Raw genomic sequence first — 17,110 nt, forward strand, 5'->3', positions numbered from 1 at the left:
AGCTGACTCTCATAATACTCTTAAAGACGTAAGCACTTGATCTCAAACAGTCTACGTATTATATGATATATATTGTCCTTTTGTTTTTGGCTGATGGCCGGAACTCAAACAAAGTGCATTTACTGTTAGTTCAATTTTATATATACAATTTTAATGTTGCTACCACGTAAAGTATACTGTACACACACTTATTATATGCTATACTTCTATAGATAGTGTAAACCAGTAGTATTTTTCAAGAATTCATACCAAGTTGGTAAATCGTGATAGAATGTGATGTATGGCTCAGTCCAATGAAAAGTGTACATCGTGCACAGATAAATTTTTCTTTTTTTCGTATGTAAACTAATTTTTCTAGAGTTTAAAACTAAACAAACAGTAAAATATCTCTGTGATCAAATTTGTTTTCTTAATTTTGTGAATTCAATAATTGCTCAAATTATTTGAACATTCTTTTGTATTTCTACATTTTAAGTAAATGTAGGTTTGGAATAGCACATTTATACGCATTTTTATACACTTTGTATGTATATTTATAACATTAATAAAGTATATTTAAGTGTAATGAAAGTTGAAAACGAGCTTCTTATCTTATCTACCATCTACATAAGCTTGCTTATGTAGAGCAAAGTGGCTGCTATCTACAAGTATAATGTTATCGTTCAGTTGGAATAAAAACACAACGCTCCCTGAACATAATTCCTTTAATGTCATAAAAGAAACAAAATGTTTCACACTTCAGCTTTTACCTTGTTGATTTGAATTGGAAAAACTCTTCAAGTGTCAAGATCCTTGAGTTAGATACTAAATACAAATTATACTATTAAGAAGAAGGTAGTTCTAGACAATGATTCTCTGAATTGTCATTTAGCAATACCTATAACCTTTATCAACAATCCTGATACTCGTATATATTTTAGAAAAGACCTATTGATAGTTTCTGCAGATTGTCTAATTCATTTTTCTATAATCAAGTCCGGTACTTCTGGGTACTCGTACAATCACGGTGAACAAATGGGTGACGTTTTTATGGACTCGGATGCAATGTTAAACCAAGCTAGTTCGAAAATCGGGAATAGAAATTGTTTCAAATGATTAATGAAACCGTTCGGACTAATTGTTGTGAGAGAAAAACGCGAGTGATTTATTTACAAAGTTGATAAAGAACAATATATTCGAAAATGGGATAGATTAATTGTATTTCTCAAAAATCGGTAAACAATATTCGAAAGGTGGAAAGAAAATAAAGAGAGAAGAAAAAATTCCTGTACACAATTGTCTAGGAACAATTTCCCTGGAATTAAATTTTTCACGCTTTGGAAGCTCGACTACTATTACTAGAAGAGCGTGATTGACGTTTGAACTTTGGCTGCAGGATGGATGTCAAGCTTTCGTTACTTTTTTCGGGCTTATCTGATTGGCGATCAATATCCGATCGCTTTTCGTCCTTCTTGTCTACGTTACTTGAACGCTTGCTTTCGTTACGCTTATCGCGACGATCTTCGGTGTGTCTATCCGACCTGTTAGCTGGTCTTATGGGACTACGTCTCCTGGGGGAATGGTGCCTCCGCCCTTTTCTGTCTCGGCTACTTCTTCGGCTATGATCCCGATCTCTGGACCTTCGACGTTCCCTGGACCTTGAACGGCCACGCTTTCGATTTCTATCTCTGGAATCTCTCCTAGAATATCTGTGATCCTCCGTTTTTGAATGACTTGTGCGACGCTTATCCAGTCTTCCATCACCTCGCCTATTATCAGATCTGGATCGACTGTTTCCGTTTTTCTCAATGTTTGTATTTCCATTGCCATGACTTTGCAGTATTTCTGCTGAATTTTCGATATTCTCCACCTGATTAATCTCGTCATGGAGAACCGCTACCTCCGACTTTAGATCCTGGTTTTCTGGCTCAAAGCCTTGAACCTCCCCCCGAATGCTAGAAAATTTTCTTCTTCTATCGCCGTCCCGTAGAGTTTGACTTTGTCCCTCTTCAGCATCCAAGTCACCTTCCTTTTTCATACGTTCCTTTTCCAATTTCTGTAAGGATAATCGTAATCAGTTAATCACGATGTCAAACTGAATAAAGGCTACAGCATTTAACTTCACAGTTGCTTACTTGGAATTCATGAAGTTTAATGGTACGATTTTGTGCTTGTTTCCAATGTGGAGGAGTCATACTTCGCGAACGGCTACGCGACGGCGTACGGAATCTCTGAAAAATGTCGATCGGCAATGAGGGGGAATTTTTTTAAATTAACAGAATAGTAACATAAATATTATTTTGTAGGAGTATTCCATTCACTGCACATCTTGGTCGTCTTTGAACTTCTTCAACCAATCAGACATTACTTACAAACACGCCTCTGCCTTTGATAATTCGTCCGCTCTTTGTATGTCCACGATTTCTGTCTCGCCCAAAACGTTGCCTAAATTCTTTCTGATTAGCATTGTTGGCTGACCCAGCTCTGTACAAAAATTTATTAGCTGGAACCTCAGGTATCTCATCTGGATCAATCTTAGTCACGGACACAAGCGGGTGAGGTTTCCCAGCATCCTCATCGCCAGAGTCAGGAATTTCTCCTTCCTCAGACCTTGCTCGTTTCTTGCTGCTGCGTAAATCACAATTTGTATTACCGTTTTGCCAAAAATTCAGATTCAACACAGAGTACTATGGGCTTTAGTACGTATTTAGTAGTACAAGAAGAAACAATGTAACAATGTATCTTCGAACCAGTCACCTTTTCTTGGACTTTTTCTTTTTTCTACTTTTGCCAACACGCGAATTGGATTCAGATGAAGATGATGCTCCTGACGATGATGAAGGGGAACCAACGCTACTCTTTATTTCCCGTTTTTTGACTGTAAGTAAATATTTTACAAAATAAAATACCCACGAAACCATGAATCAATTAATTAATTGTAGAAAACTATGTATTATCGCCAATATAGAGAGACCTGCATCATAATAACTGTGATTCCTAGCAGTTTTATTAGTTAAAATACTGTCTTTACCCTTGCCCTTGATTTTTAGAACAAGCTCTCCACAGTTCACAACTTTGGCATCCTGTAAGGGACGAGACATGCGATCCACAGGCAGGCCTTCGATGTGCGAAACAATCTCTTGCCCAGAAACCACTTCTCCAAATACGACGTGAACGCTGTAAATCAAAAAAGAAAGATGAGTTATGTATATTTTTTCGAATTTTCTCAAGTGAAACGTAGACCTGAAAGGAAACTTACTTGTCGAGGTGGGGCGCGGGTTGCGTTGTACTACAACAACAAAACATGATTAAGGAGATGAGTGATGGACAGAAAGAGCCAGCTTTCGGGAGTCATTGTGTTGTAGTAGCGACGTGCGGGCCTCTCCCTCGCGACTACACAGAAACAGCGTCGAATTATTCATTCCACCAGGTTTGTCGGTGGCTCTAGTCGGCTCGTTCATTTAACACAGAACGTGAAAAATTGTCCGACAGAACTGACTGTAATGCAATAACCATTCTCTCTGCTGCCTGTGGCGGGTATAACTTAATCAATTGTTTTTTATCAAAATTACACAAGGAAAAACCATATTACCTTTCCCCAACTTTGGCTTCACTAGTGTGCTCCACTACCCTACGAACACATTCTAAGCCTTTGATTTTTCGCTAAATTTCTCAAATTTCCCGTTTTTGGTTTACTTAAAGTCTCGGCACCATTTAAAAGTCTTAGGGCTACCTTCGAATTGTACACATGATAGATTAAATTTCTTAGTTAATGAAGTTTTACTGATCAACGTGAGGTAAAATATTATTCAAGTCTGGAGATCTGAAAATACTAAAAAAAATGTAACTTTTCCCTTGCTTAATAATTTACTCCTCAAGAAATGAAGAATATATTTCATCACTCCCTTGGTTACTGATGTCTATAAAAATTGAGGTATGATATACCATTAAATTTCCAGCTTTTCTAGCCATTGTAATATTAACTCATAAGGCTGTTGAGATGTTGAATTTAAAAATGGTTTCATCTACATGGTGGTATCGGAACAAACTCCTCTATAAGATACAAATAAGTAGATTGTACTCACATGAAGAATTGCGAACCATTTGTGTCCTTACCGCGATTGGCCATTGATAACAAAAATGGTTTATCATGAGTAACCGAGAAATTTTCATCTGTAGAGACATAGGACAGTTAAATTAATGCTGGATATGAAATCAAGGGATCCATAAAATTGAGTCTTGGTTGAGTAATTCATAATAGTAGACAAGCTGTGATGTGTTATTTATAAATAACAAAACTCACCTGCAAAGGTTCCCCCATAGATCGATTCGCCTCCAGTACCATTGCCAACGGAAAAATCGCCTCCTTGGATCATGAAGTCTTTGACGACACGGTGAAAGACGATCCCCTTATAGTGCAGCGGCTTACCAGTTGTTTTTCCCAGGCCTTTGTCGCCTGCACACAAGGCACGAAAATTCTCACATGTCTCTGGGCATATGTCTGAATACAGTTCAAACACAACACGTCCCATCGGCAACCCGCCTACTTCTATGTCGAAGAATGTCCGAGGCCTGATCTTACTCATGACTGTTCTCTGAAAATTATCAGATTGTGTTAAAGGCGGCTTGAATTAATTATTCAGCATCCCAACTTAGCATGAACGATGTGGATTTACAAACAACGAAAGGTCGAGGATACGATTAATAAACATAATTTAATCGGTAATAACACAAATTTGAAAAGTGACTGTATAAGCTTACCGAATTTCCTACCAGTGCAAGTTATAACAAATCAACGGTTATCCCAGCACCTCGTTGAAGACGGTTTCAATTACAATTCAATGGTTTATGCAGCAATCAGCGCATTATTAATGTTATAAGAAAGTATAATCAATGGTTGCTAAGCTGTCGCATCACAGAACTCGAGACGTGTAGTTCAGGTTCCGAGCAGTGGTAGATAAGAGGCGGCATCAGCAGTGCCAACGGGACAATGAGCACAAAATGGTCGCTTTTGAGGTTAAGACATTCTGTCCGAAAATTTGTCCAATATTTATCATTTGACCGATCTCGTTCATGCGCCACTGCGGACATCGATTCTACAAATGATTCAGCGTAGAACAGGTGTGTGCGAGCGGCAATTCTTCAGAAATTTGGCCCAGAAAAATGTCGAACAAATATCAAGCTAAACTTTAATGGTAGAACATCACATAACATTAGAAACTAAGGGCCGAATAAACTTTTTCAGAATTGTCCACAATTCTATCACGAGACCTATTCCAGGCACGAGACATCTACTCTTGCCCCCTCTATTGAATGTGCGTGATACTCGTTGATTCGTTGTTTGTATTGTCGATATTGGATACTCGGTTTCTTCGTCGGAACGATCAAAGTGAAAATTTCCGCGCAAAAAATGCGGGAACGCGGACGGTGAGGTAAACAATGAAGCTGTAAAAGTAACCACATTAACTCTGAATTGTGCGTGTAAAAAACGAAAATTAGAACAAAATCGTGTGTGTATGAGGGTTACAAATTTGGGCATGTATCAAATGTTTATTAGTTGAAACGAGAACGGAATTTGGTACTTTTAATAATGAGTAAGGTAATATTAGACACCTCAGACTAAACTTTTTTGCTTAACACGACCCGGCTTATAAATGTTAACCCTCAACATTCATTTCGCTTAAATAAAACAATTGTTTATTTCATTCTCAGGCGATAACATCCTATTTTCAAGTGATTTCTTCAAAAAAAGGCACCGACAGCTCCTCTGTATCAAATAATAAGAAGAAAAGACATCAGGTCTCAGATGAAGACAGGGAAAAATCCGTGTCTCCGCCTAAACGGCATAAGGTTACAATTTCAAAAACTTTGAAAATTTATTTCAGTCTCGCCATCCCAGGGTGATAAACATACTGACTGAAATTCGAAGTCATGTTCATTTTACCCTACTTTGTTATAGCCTACAAAACGAAGTAGTAAGCATCGTGTCTTATCAGATTCGGATTGTGAAGATATAGAAGCCAAAGAAAAACCACGGAAGGGAAAATCTTCTGACAGGGAAAAAACACGGGGTGAAAAAGGCGCCACAGGTTCAAAAACTTCCCCAAGAACACCAGAGGTTTGTTCTTTATAAATGAAACTTAGATGGGCCTTTGAACTCCTTGTATTCTTGACAGTTTTTATTACGGGAGCAATACTCAATTATGTTGGTCTACTTGCAGCCTGTGAAGCGGAAGAAAAAACGACATGTCTTATCAGATTCAGAAGACGAAGTGACAGTAGTCAAGGAAAAATCGAAAAAGGCACAATATGCCGAAAAGGAAAAACTTCCACGGAAAAAGGTTGCCACAGCAGCTGATGTGTTCGGTAACAAGCCAGTCAAAAGAATCGAAGCACCGAAACCATCTAAAAAACTGGTGGAAGAGGTAAATTACCCCTTTGAAAGGTCATTTCACGTTTGTATTATAGCCAAGAAATTGATGTGCAATTTATTTAATTTCTTAAAATGTACCCAATAGGATGATGATTTCTTTTGCGACGATAAACTCGAGGCTGTGCTGGATCAGTTAGCAACAGACGATACTGAGCCAGATCGCAAAGCAGAAACCAGTACCAAAAAAAATCGAAATGATAATCGCAAAAAACAGTCTAACGGGAATGAGTCCGTTGAAGCTGGGTCTAGCAAGGAAGGAAGTAGGAATAGCAAGACCACCAAGTCTAGTGAAAAAACTATGGATGATACAATAACTGATATCAATGGAGTTGGTCATGCTCCAAAAAAGACTAAGCGTAACCTTGTGAAGCAGGAATCAAATGACGACGAGAAAGAAAAGGGCAGTGACAATAGTCCTGAAATTGAGACCAGCAAGTTCTTCGAAGTACCCACCAATAACAAAAAAATAATAAAGGATGCAACATATAAGAAGGGAATATCAAAAATTGAGATAGACAAGACAGCCGGACAAAAACGTAAGCGCAGTAATGAGGACGATGACCCTGATCCCTATGAGGCATTGATTCAAAAGAAGAAGCACAATTCCGCTTTATATCACCAGTATCTACATAGAGGTGGTGCTAGAAACCCAGGCTCTAAAGAAATACCAACGGTTTGTCAATTATTCACTAACTCGTAGTGAATTTCGACCGCCTCTAAAAAGTTCTTTATTTCAGGGGGCAAACAATTGCCTAGCTGGTCTAAGTTTCCTGATAACAGGAGTTTTGGATTCATTGGAAAGAGACGAGGCGGATGATATGATAAAAAAATATGGAGGACGTATGTTACATCAAGTTTCAAAAAAGACAGACTATGTAATACTGGGTGATGAACCAGGACCAGCAAAATTGGAAAAGGTAACGCAATTGTGATTTTGCTTGTATCGCGTATATCTTGATTAACCTATTATGAGTGACTGGGAAATTTAATGCAGGCTAAAAAACTTGGAGTTAAAATAATATCCGAGGATGAACTGTTGGAACTAATTCGAACACGCCCTGCGGGTCAGGGAGCTTCATTAACAGCTGACAAACATCATACTAATAAAGCAAAAAAGTTACCTAGCAAAGTGAAAGGAAAATCACCGGAACCTGAATCTCTGACATCTTCAGAACCTCTTTCTGCAGAGACTAGTAGCTCATCAAAACTTAATTCAGAAGTCTCTGACATCAAGCCAAAAACGTTCATACCTGATGGTTCGGCTACTGTACAGTCGTCGGAAGTTTTGAAGTCAAGCAACGCACCTTCAATGGTAAGAAGAATTTGTTACCTCTATATGCTTCAATACAAGTTGTCTTGATAACTAATGAAATGATTATTAACCAAAATCTATGATACAAGAAATAAAGCTGAAGAGTTTATAATGAAATTTGTTCAGGTTCGTGTATCTTGTGAAACTGAATCTCAAGTTTGGGTAGAGAAGTACAAGCCAAAAAATATGAAGCAAATTATCGGTCAACAAGGAGATAAAAGCAATGCGCACAAGCTTTACAATTGGTTAAAAAATTGGCAAAAGAATCACAGTGGAGACGTCAAGTTGACTCGACCTAGTGAGCTTGAAAACTTAAACACAAAATGAAATGCAAAATACACTTAACTTTTTCTTTTTTAACTTTAATTCTTCAAACTGATACCTTATCTCATCTAGGTCCCTGGGCACAACATGATGGATCATTTTTCAAGGCTGCTCTCTTATCTGGCCCACCAGGAGTTGGAAAGACTACATCGGTACAGATTGTTTGCAATGCTCTAAACCTGGATGCTATAGAATTCAATGCTTCTGATACTCGGAGCAAAAGACTCTTGAAAGAAGAAGTCTCTGAGTTACTCAATAACAAATCCATGAGGAGCTATTTTGTTGGTAAATCTGAATCCTGTTTGATGTTGAACTTGAGTTGTTTGAAGACCAAGTTATAATTATTTTCAAAATTTGTAGCTATGAAACTAATATCCAGTAAACAAATCTATCCGTATAAATCCACAGATGGTAATTCTAAGAAACCAGATTTGGATCACGTTCTGGTGATGGATGAAGTTGATGGAATGGCTGGTAATGAAGACCGAGGTGGTCTGCAGGAACTGATTGCTCTGATTAAAACTACAAGTGTACCTGTGATTTGTATTTGTAATGATAGAAACCATCCTAAGATGAGAACTCTGTCAAATTACACGTTTGACCTCAAATTTCAGAAGCCTAGAATGGACCAAATTAGGGTGAGTATATATAATTCATACGCCTAAACATACTATAAAGACTTTGATTCTAATTCTTTCATTTACCATGCTTACAGTCTGCAATGTTGTCAATATGCTTCAAAGAGAAAATTGAAATCTCCAAGGATGACCTTAGCCGGTTGATCGAATCTACTAATTGTGATGTTCGACAAGTTTTGAATCATTTGTCGCTCTTAGCAAATAATTCTTCAATCGACGAAGTGTCTAAAACAAGGAAATGCAACAAGGATTTACGTTTGGGTCCTTGGGATGTTGTTCAAAAAGTTTTCACTTTCGAGGCACACAAAACTATGTCGATACACGACAAGAGCGATCTCTTTTTCCATGATTACAATATCGCACCTCTTTTTGTCCAGGAGAATTACCTGGGTGTAACACCAAACTGTCCCAAGTAAGTTCTTAGGTGATTGGCAACAAATCTGTCATTTACGATCAACTGCAGATACTCAACAACTATAACTATTGAAAATATACAATGATTGTCTGTAAATTTTCAAAAAAAAAATGTATAGTATCGTTTATTGCAGAGACAAGTTGTTAGAAACCGTAGCAGATGCGGCAGAAAGCTTGGTTTTAGGAGATTTGGTTGAAAATTCAATTCGCCGAAATGGGGCCTGGACATTATTGCCAATGCAGGCTTGCTACTCTTCCGTAATTCCCGGCACGTTAATGGCCGGTAACATAACGCGGCAAATCATGTTTCCTTCTTGGCTTGGTCAGAATTCTAAGAGAGGAAAATTTGACAGGTCAGTAGTTTACTTTGAATTACCGCACTTGAATATCAGCACAGATAATTCATCAATTACTTTCCTTCAAACTCTTTTACAGATTACTTCAAGAAATCACTATGCACACGCGACTGGCAACATCGTCGAGCAAAGATGCGATAAATTTGGATTATCTGAAGCATTTGAGAGACGCGGTAGTCAAACCTTTAGTCCTCAATGGTGCAGAAGGTACTGCGACGGCACTGGATGTGATGAACTACTATCACTTACTCAGGTTTGTTCATTTTCTTACGGTCTGTCACAAAAAAGGTGAACATTGTTAACAACTTGTTCGACAATATCTGATTTGTATTTTTAACATTAGGGAGGACTTAGATTCACTAACTGAGGTCTCGTTGTGGCCGGGACAGCATGACCCAATGCAGGCACTGGAGAGTAAGGTATGTAGATGTAAAATATGATTTTCATGAAATTTGTAAGGGGTCATCTAATTTGTTTTTGTACACAGGTCAAAGCAGCCTTCACGAGAGCGTTTAACAAGAGTGCCATTATGAGACCATACGCTTTTACCAAAGGCGCTGAAAAAAAGAAACGAGCTCAATCCGTGTACAGCGAAGATGCTTTAGAATTAGGAGAAGAAGAGGAGGCATCAGAAGAAGACGAGGATACTCCTGCCGCAAACGTAAAGACCAAGGTAATAATTCTCTTGGTTACTCAAGTGTAAACAAAACTCATATAGTTACATATGTTTCGAGGTAGTAACACTGATTCGTATTTTTGATTAAATTATCAATTAAAATTTGTAATTTTACAGGCGAAGAAAACACCTGCCGCCGATAAGAAAACGGCTGGGACTTCGGGAGTGAAGAAAAAGAGTAGCAACCCACGCGCGGGAAAGTCAAAGGCGAATAAATAGAGTGTAGCGGCTTTGCTGTTATATTACTCCGAATACTCTGCAGCTAACGCATTGATCGTATCTTGTACATTAAATGCAATGCGTTTTTTCCATGTTTGATTTCTCACTTTAATCAAAGAAAGTTCCAATCATGAAGGCTTCAGTTAATCGTTGAATATATTTATTATTTATGATTCCTCCGACGCGAGTAGAAAATATTATTATGTCCGTATTAAGGACTCTGCCTTTTCACCAGACATGATTACGTATGAATAACCACTTGTAATATGAGAGAAAATAAAATCAGCATGTTTCATTAAAGATAGTGTCGTCCGTGTACAATGATCTCTTACTAACTTAAGCTGCGCTTGGCGAATCGCTGACCTGGAGCTGTGACCTGGTTTGCACGCAGCCTGGAATCACAATATAAAATGCAAAATTGTAATTTCCCGCAAATCGCCGATCAACGCTTTGTTTGAATATTTAAAACTTACGCTTTGAGGTAGAATTCCAACCGACGTGCGCCCCGGTTTCCTTATTCTTTGCCTTCAGCCACTCATACAATGGATTGAAATACTCTAGTAGGCCCGCAGCGTCCATTTCCCTTTGTCCTGTGATCACCTCCATCGCATCTGGCCATGGCTTCGAAGAGCCCAACTTCAGCATGGACCTGCAGGCGCAAGTCGACGAATTTAATTGAATTTACTTTCCTCGTCTCTTACACGCCGCCTGAATATTCTTGCTCTTACCCAAGAAGGTTGCCAGCTTCTTTGCTCTGGTAAATGTCGCACTGGTGCAAAGGTTTGTGGGCAATGTCTGCGGGGTCGTATTGACCCGCGACTTGGCACAGACTCTTGTGGAACTGGAATTGTATCACAGTACTGACGAAGTAACGGATATACTCGACGCTAGCGATGACATGGTACTTTGACGCCACGTCAAAGTCTTCCTCTGACCTGTCCACTGGCGGCTCAATACCCTGAAGCTCGTGTACCAACTTCCACCTGAAATTTTTGGTGGTCAGATTGTCGCAGCTACAGCGTCAACAAAGAAAATTATACCCACCATTCACAGTTGTATTTATCAGGTGTTATCCTGCCCCTGAAGACGTTCCAACGCCACTTATCCACGGCATAGCCGAACGGAAGAAAGGCAACTTTTTGAAGAGCAATCTTGTAAAGATAATTCAGCATTGCCTCTGGATCTTCCTGGGTGTCCTGGTCGAGGAGATTTATTTTTTTCAAGTGCTGAAGAGTCGATACACTCAGGGCCATCACGTCGCCGATTGCCTCGTGGAAACCTGCGTGTACGTTTCACGAGCTTCAACTCCAGGACGAAACACATTTGAGCAATAAAGGAGGACGGAAAAAATCTCACCAGGATTTGCACCTTCCCTGAAGGTGAAAGGTTGGTCTTTGTACTGGATGTAATACTGAATGTGGCCCATCTCGTGATGCGCGGTTGAAAGGTCCTCGCTGTTGACCCTGGTGCACTGCTTGATCCTGAAGTCCTTACCATCGTAGAAGTCCCAGGCACTAGCATGGCAGACCAACTCGCGACCGTCTTTCGGCTTCTCCAATATTGAGTTGGTCCAAAATGATTCAGGAACGGTGGAAAGGTTCAGGGATGTGAAGAAGCTGTCGGCCAGATGAAAAATCCGGTTCGCGTCGTACCCTGCGCGATTTATCAGAGGTATAAATTTTATATCGCCGTAAAAAAAAAAGGTATCAATACTGGATATAAAATGAGATGCAGGCCACCTTGCTTGACCATATTTTCTGTCGCGTCGGGTAGTGTTTTTCCCGGATAAGGTGTTGAGAAATCGGCGATATGCTCCCAACTCTGAGCCCACATGTTGCCGAGAAGATGCGCTGGCAATGGTCCGTCCCTCGAAACTATCTGGTCTCCGTATTTTTGCCGCAGTTGGTTCCTCACGTACGCGTGGAGCTCCAAGTACAAAGGCCTCATTTGCTGCCATAGATTTTCTAGAATGAAAATGTTTAGTCAATATTTAAAAATTCAAATTGATCGATTTATTCCGATGTGTTATGACCTGCATATTAGGGTGATTCATTTTTTTTACTTTTTTTTTATTGCTTAAGTTGTCACTCGAAAAATTTTTGACAAATGCTGTAAGAGAAATTGTCGTAAGACCTGGAGGAGGTAATAAAATATTTAGCGGTCGCTACCAAAAAATGAACCACCCTAGTACATATGTTAGACTCAAAATGTACCCTTACTGACCAATCTGATCGGCGAAATTAGCTGTCTCATAATCGTCTAACCAGCTGGCCGCGTTGTCTGTGTAATTGTTAAGCCGAGCTGCTCTGTTGATCAGATCAACGTATTTCGGGTACAGAGGTTTAGCTTTTTCCCCGGTCGCCTTTCGCCATTCGATCCAGACATGTTTTAACTCCTCTGGGTCTCTGCTGGATATCAAGAGCTCAGTCAAATGAGGTTCCAGGGCGAGATCGCACTTCTCCGCTTCCTTGTACCGGCAAATTCTTGCTGTACTGTACACTTGTTGCATATTGGCCACGGTATTCTCGTAGTCCTCGTAGGCCTGCGTAGAAGTTTGCAGATATAGAAATGTTCCAAAGATCAGTTGAATGATTTCAAATCATATTGAACAACGGTTTTAAATTCGCAATACGAGAAAATTATAATTCATCGATAGTTATATGTTACTGTCTGAAATAATTCCGCAATTGTCGCTTGACAGGAGAACCAAACTATCGAATTTTCTTAAACACGCAAATTTTGAAGATAAAATTTAAAAATGTGGAAAATCCAAGCATAAAAAATTGTAAATGTAGAACGTCGAAGTACGGAATGACAAAATATAGAAAGTTCAAAAGCCAGAACGGTAAAATTGAGAATCCGTTCTTTTACTTCTCCATACTCGTACTTTTAAAATTAAAAAATTTTATAAATTAAGCTTTCGCTTTTTTAAAAATTCGATACCGCGGGCTTTGAATTTTTTCAAATTTCCATATTTTTACCCCCCATCCATTATAATTTCGAGGGTATCTATAATCATGGAATTATAGTGACCTCCTTCGGCAGAACGCCGACGCCGAGCCGCGCGTGTTTCGAAAACTGCCTTCTGATTCCATCATCCCCGATTCTTTGCCACGGAAATGCTTGAATCTCTGCCCATTTCGCTTTCCCGGCAGCCGCAGCCTCGGACAGCACGTGAATTTTCGCCGCAAGGTTTACCGCAGTCAGATTAGAGTCGTAGGCCCATTGGGCCAGAGCCCCGCGGTTGTACCAAGCCGAGGTCTCGTTGTTCAATCGTTCTAGAAACTCCATGGCACGTCGCATCTCAAGGTCTGACAACGTCCCCGTCTCCGTCGTCGCCGCGACCTCGACCTGCACGAATCCAGGTTCTTCGGCGAGGCCTAATCGGCTCCAAAGAGCCACCAGAAGGCATCTAATAATAATAAAAAACCAAAGTAGAATCAGGAATGTATAATATAAAAAATTGCTATCTCTTTTTCTTTTTTTCATCTGCTTTAACGACCTGCAGGCGCATTCCTCCGGCTCTTCGCCGATATTTATCTCATTTACACGAGCTGCAGCTTCGGTAAACCAGTTATGCAGGTTCGCATAGGTCATAAAAATATAGCAATGGAATTCAGTGGATGCCAATGACACTTAAACCGTAGCTCTGAACTTCTATCATGCATGCACACCGAAATCGACGCAGGCATGGCATGTATAATACTATACAAAATAATAGCGAAGGCTTGCCTCGTCTAGTATCACAGCTTTCGCCGGCAGTCAATCCGTCGGTTAGTTTTCGTCATAAAATTTTTATCTTGTTATGTTGTGTTGTGTTTTCCTAATTCTCACCCTTTTCTATACGCTTTTTGCGACGAGACCAGAGTACAAACACACACACAACCGGCGTGACGCGCGTAGCGAACCGTGGACCGACCTCGCGGGAGATGATGCGTGACATTAACTGACGACTAATCAGTACTCTACTCGGGTATACGTATGCGCGTACGTAGTACAGTAGAGCCTCGATTATCGGATTTAATTGGGACCGAGCCTAGTTCGTACAACCGAAATGCAATTTTTAACTTAACGTATTTTAATAATGACAATATACACGAGACAAATTTAAATCGTCAAACAGTCGGGTATTGAACGTTTGAACTATGCACATTGAACCTGTTCATTTTCGTATTTTCGAGCGATCAACAATGTGTATTTCACACGAGAAATTTATTTCTTTAGCGCACCCGACGTTCGGATAATTGACTGTTCGGATCATCGAGGTTCTACTGTACCTGCGAGATTGATAGAGGCTTAAACGTTGCGTAGATTTCAGCTCTGATCTGTCAGCGAGTACTCGCGCAATTGTTTCTACGACGAATCTCTGTAGGAAATTGATGACGAGGCTGCGGCGAGATCCACAGTGTCGCTGGACTTTACTGACATCACTCTTCAAGTTTCATCCGAAATGTTGCAGGATTAAACTCTGTGTTTTGATTGTTAAGATGTTCTGCAAGACTGTAGTCAAGTGATTTAGACTTCTTACTTGATCCTCAAACTCGCGCATAGAAATTTCTTTTATCTTAATTCAAAAGGTCTGCATGGTTTATTCAAAACGTTTACCTTTCATATCTTTAAATTCATTTGAATCGTACCTTCGACCTTAAATTGAACTGGATTCCATTTGCTACTGACTAGACGAGGAAGATTAATTTTTTGCATATTTTAAAGTACCGTAATAGCAAACCGGCCAGACAAGTCAGAATCGCAACGGTAATTCCTGATACACATGTATGTATGTTAAACTACAAGATATTGAACACCTTATATGATAAACTAATCGCTCGATTTCAAATTTTCTATTACATTCCTTTAATTTTGTGTTATTTCAACTTTCCAACTTTCAACATTTTCACTTTCAGCCGGATATACCTATTTCACCTACAGGATTTATCGAAATTCGAATGGGAATCCGTACAGCAAACTTCACATATTCGGGGGACTAGCCTTTCTGCTGAGAGATCAGTGACCTTATTTAAACCCACAAATAAACGGCCGATTAAAGAAACCGAGACAACGTGTTAGGCGAGGCTCACAGCATTACGTGTGTAAAATAGAGTAATTACTGTATAGGGCGTATACTCACAATCGCAGCATCCCGCACTCTTCACCGTCGATCGCGTTCTTCTCGTGAAGGTTCTTCTTTTTTCCTCTTACGTCAAGTCCGCAACAGTCGGCCGTTCCACTGGTTAGCCTGCACCAGAAGGCCGAGGTAAACAACTCTGAGAGTTTGTCTTCGTAGCCCCGGCTTTTGACCACTCGGCCCCACTACTTGCTTTCCTCCTTGGCTGTGGTACCAGAGTGAACCGGAACCGAGCACTGGCAGTGCCTTCCGACCACCGTTCCTTATCAAGAAACATCGTATGCCTCTGCAAAATTCACGCCCACAGAATTTGATGAGGTGAAATAATTAATACAACGAAAAAAAACTCACCCCATACCCACCACGTCAACTGCTGATCGTCAACTCTTCATCTTGGTCAGTTTTTTCTACGCGGATTACTCTCGTTTCGATTACTCCGTTGCTTTCCCAATGGAATATGGATCCGAATATCTTTAACGTCTTGAAGTCATCTGAAATAGGATGTAGGATGTTAACTGCATTCTGATCTTGAATTCAAATGGTTCCCGCCAGAATATATTCGCGGCAAAAGTAGTTGACAACATCGACGCCAGGAGCGCGCCACTTTATGGATAAATTATTATATATATATATATAATGATTAAAATAATTTTTCAGCTTTTGTACTGCTGAGGCAACTGTTTTTAAACACGGTTAAGTTTTCAAGTTAAATGCCGGATGAAATTATAAATAGAATGTTATATGTGTCATGCAATGTATTATGAATACATATAAAACGGTTCGTAGGTTCGGCTTATTTTTGTGTTGGAGAAATTTATCTAAGTTTATATCTTTACACTCCGCTTCGCAGCGGCTCTGCAGAGGAATTCATTTTCGTATCATTACATTTTGAAAATGAAACCTTGGAGAAAATTGGCAAAAAAAAAAAAAAATATCAATACAGCAAGATCTTACAAAGTTCTATCAATAGCGAACACGATTCAAAAGTAAAAATTTCATCCTCCGGTCTCCGCAGATGAACACAAATGTTAACATCAATGAATAGCACTGAACTTATCACTTGATGAGAATCATTGTATGTTATAAATACTTTTGCGTTATGAAACGTAATGTTAACTCAGAGGCCACCAGACACCCCGATTTTCGTTCCGTCTTGAACGGAAAAATAAAAAGTAAAACAAACCAATATGGATTGTGAAAAAAACAAAATCGACCATTATCGAAGGGGTGAAAAATTTTCTGTCGCCTTTTGTCAAGACAAGTTAAGTTCCAGGGTGTCCTAGGCTGATTTTATAGATCGAAATTGTGTAAAACAAGGGAATTTGCCGAAGATATTCGTGTACATAATTTCTTGAAATAAATTCATTAAAGAAAAATTCTTTCCCACAGATTCACAAGGTAGATTATCGGTTATTTTTCAACATTTTCTTTTCAAAGATCTTACAAAAATGCTCGGCGGACCTTCGAAGAGGTTCCGATTTCGAAATAATTGTGTAACTCGATGGGTGGTAGCGCGATTATTTCGAATGAGAATTTTGAAAATTGTCCTCCACCAACGTGTGTAATCGGCAGCACCGCGTTGCAGATCGTACTGCGATGATTGACTGAAAAATAGATAAGAGAGCCTGGACGAA

At 39.5% G+C, this 17,110-nt stretch overlaps 3 protein-coding genes across 4 annotated transcripts; 1 reads left to right on the plus strand and 2 right to left on the minus strand.

The window, feature by feature from the left end:
* Window positions 1–686: 686 nt before the first annotated feature.
* LOC124416699 (peptidyl-prolyl cis-trans isomerase G) lies at window positions 687–5,026 on the minus strand. 2 transcript variants are annotated; one of them, XM_046897967.1, is made up of 9 exons: window positions 4,741–5,026; window positions 4,283–4,574; window positions 4,065–4,152; window positions 3,239–3,268; window positions 3,011–3,156; window positions 2,737–2,857; window positions 2,352–2,604; window positions 2,115–2,210; window positions 687–2,035 (listed from the first exon to the last, which is right to left on the minus strand). In XM_046897967.1, the coding sequence occupies exons 2-9, from the start codon at window positions 4,563–4,565 to the stop codon at window positions 1,310–1,312; spliced, it is 1,743 nt and encodes a 580-aa protein (XP_046753923.1). In that variant the 5' UTR covers window positions 4,566–4,574; window positions 4,741–5,026; the 3' UTR covers window positions 687–1,309. The 2 variants fall into 2 exon arrangements, with proteins under 2 accessions (XP_046753923.1, XP_046753915.1); XM_046897959.1 differs by having other exon boundaries at window positions 2,352–2,607.
* Window positions 5,027–5,385: 359 nt separating this feature from the next.
* LOC124416620 (replication factor C subunit 1) lies at window positions 5,386–10,623 on the plus strand. Its single transcript, XM_046897868.1, has 16 exons — window positions 5,386–5,578; window positions 5,692–5,829; window positions 5,939–6,097; window positions 6,201–6,404; window positions 6,498–7,085; window positions 7,150–7,329; window positions 7,407–7,724; window positions 7,851–8,022; window positions 8,121–8,333; window positions 8,457–8,686; window positions 8,764–9,098; window positions 9,235–9,453; window positions 9,536–9,709; window positions 9,800–9,875; window positions 9,944–10,129; window positions 10,250–10,623. The coding sequence occupies exons 1-16, from the start codon at window positions 5,570–5,572 to the stop codon at window positions 10,349–10,351; spliced, it is 3,303 nt and encodes a 1,100-aa protein (XP_046753824.1). The 5' UTR covers window positions 5,386–5,569; the 3' UTR covers window positions 10,352–10,623.
* Window positions 10,495–15,751, minus strand: LOC124416683 (angiotensin-converting enzyme-like). Its single transcript, XM_046897956.1, has 9 exons — window positions 15,480–15,751; window positions 13,385–13,763; window positions 12,575–12,893; window positions 12,091–12,315; window positions 11,708–12,004; window positions 11,396–11,630; window positions 11,080–11,334; window positions 10,825–11,000; window positions 10,495–10,743 (listed from the first exon to the last, which is right to left on the minus strand). The coding sequence occupies exons 1-9, from the start codon at window positions 15,488–15,490 to the stop codon at window positions 10,688–10,690; spliced, it is 1,953 nt and encodes a 650-aa protein (XP_046753912.1). The 5' UTR covers window positions 15,491–15,751; the 3' UTR covers window positions 10,495–10,687.
* Window positions 15,752–17,110: the final 1,359 nt, after the last annotated feature.

Source organism: Diprion similis, chromosome 1 (genome assembly GCF_021155765.1).
Source record: "Diprion similis isolate iyDipSimi1 chromosome 1, iyDipSimi1.1, whole genome shotgun sequence".
Classification (NCBI taxonomy): domain Eukaryota; kingdom Metazoa; phylum Arthropoda; class Insecta; order Hymenoptera; family Diprionidae; genus Diprion; species Diprion similis.

What these genes read in the sequence shown, in the direction of transcription:
- LOC124416683 (XM_046897956.1), bottom strand. An exon ending in TCGGCGTTCTGCCGAAGGAG is followed by an intron (nt 12,894 to 13,384) that starts GTCACTATAATT and finishes ACTTCTACGCAG; the next exon opens with GCCTACGAGGACTACGAGAA. An exon ending in GAAGCTGGCAACCTTCTTGG is followed by an intron (nt 11,001 to 11,079) that starts GTAAGAGCAAGA and finishes TTGCGCCTGCAG; the next exon opens with GTCCATGCTGAAGTTGGGCT.
- LOC124416699 (XM_046897959.1), bottom strand. Translation starts at nt 4,565, where the DNA reads ATGAGTAAGATCAGGCCTCGGACATTCTTCGACATAGAAGTAGGCGGG. An exon ending in CTATGGGGGAACCTTTGCAG is followed by an intron (nt 4,153 to 4,282) that starts GTGAGTTTTGTT and finishes ATGTCTCTACAG; the next exon opens with ATGAAAATTTCTCGGTTACT. An exon ending in AAGAAAAAGTCCAAGAAAAG is followed by an intron (nt 2,608 to 2,736) that starts GTGACTGGTTCG and finishes TGATTTACGCAG; the next exon opens with CAGCAAGAAACGAGCAAGGT.
- LOC124416620 (XM_046897868.1), top strand. An exon ending in GACCAGCAAAATTGGAAAAG is followed by an intron (nt 7,330 to 7,406) that starts GTAACGCAATTG and finishes AATTTAATGCAG; the next exon opens with GCTAAAAAACTTGGAGTTAA. An exon ending in AACTACTATCACTTACTCAG is followed by an intron (nt 9,710 to 9,799) that starts GTTTGTTCATTT and finishes TTTTAACATTAG; the next exon opens with GGAGGACTTAGATTCACTAA.